Source organism: Sphaeroforma arctica, assembly GCF_001186125.1.
Source record: "Sphaeroforma arctica JP610 unplaced genomic scaffold supercont1.9435, whole genome shotgun sequence".
NCBI classification, from domain to species: domain Eukaryota; class Ichthyosporea; order Ichthyophonida; genus Sphaeroforma; species Sphaeroforma arctica.
In genome coordinates, this window is record NW_014031123.1 from 8 (window position 1) to 676 (window position 669).

Genomic DNA, 669 nt, shown 5'->3' on the forward strand with positions numbered 1-669 from the left:
ATGCGTGTATGTCTAAGGCTGATGCAAGGTATACTGTGCACAGTTTCGGTTTCGACGTGGAAGCTGGGTGGACCAAACTGTCTATGGAGGTGTATTCCCAAGTATAAGCAGCGGATGAATCCGTATGGATGAATCCGTATTTGGAATAACACTACACAGTGATCTATCGTACACTCGTTTATCCTGTCATGCTGTATACCACACACCTGCAAATACACACACACAGGCTTGCTGATCGATTCAATGAAACCACAGATGTCTCTGGCGTGGGGACTGTGCTGTTGTACACGTGGGCGTTCCTGTCCACGTGGTTCTCCTTCAACCATTACTTCGCATCGTTCACATCCGACGGGATGGTACACATGTACAAGATCTTTATGGTGATGGCTGGGGCCGTGGTCATGGTCATCTATGTCCAGGAAGGTATCAGGAAGAGTTTGCATGTGGTGTTTCCGGGTGTGTGCACGATAAATTCATGGTATATCTGCAAACGTTCTTATTATGAATAGCTAGCTCGTGGCCGCAAGAATGCTTATTGTGTAGAGATGTACACATGTATACATGAGAATCTGGAGACGTAAAAACATCATCACGTCTTTCCGTCCAAACGCAGGTCCTGGAAATATGCATATGAAAACATGTGTAAAAAAGTGTGTTCAAACGAACTGT

General features: G+C 45.3%; 1 protein-coding gene across 1 annotated transcript; it reads right to left on the minus strand.

Annotated features, from left to right (window-relative positions):
* Nucleotides 1-206: 206 nt before the first annotated feature.
* On the minus strand, nucleotides 207-443 carry SARC_16981 (hypothetical protein; the record flags this gene model as incomplete). Its single annotated transcript, XM_014288917.1, has 1 exon — nucleotides 207-443. A coding segment is annotated over one exon (237 nt), but the record flags the coding sequence as incomplete, so codon positions are not given.
* Between the last annotated feature and the right edge of the window lie 226 nt (nucleotides 444-669).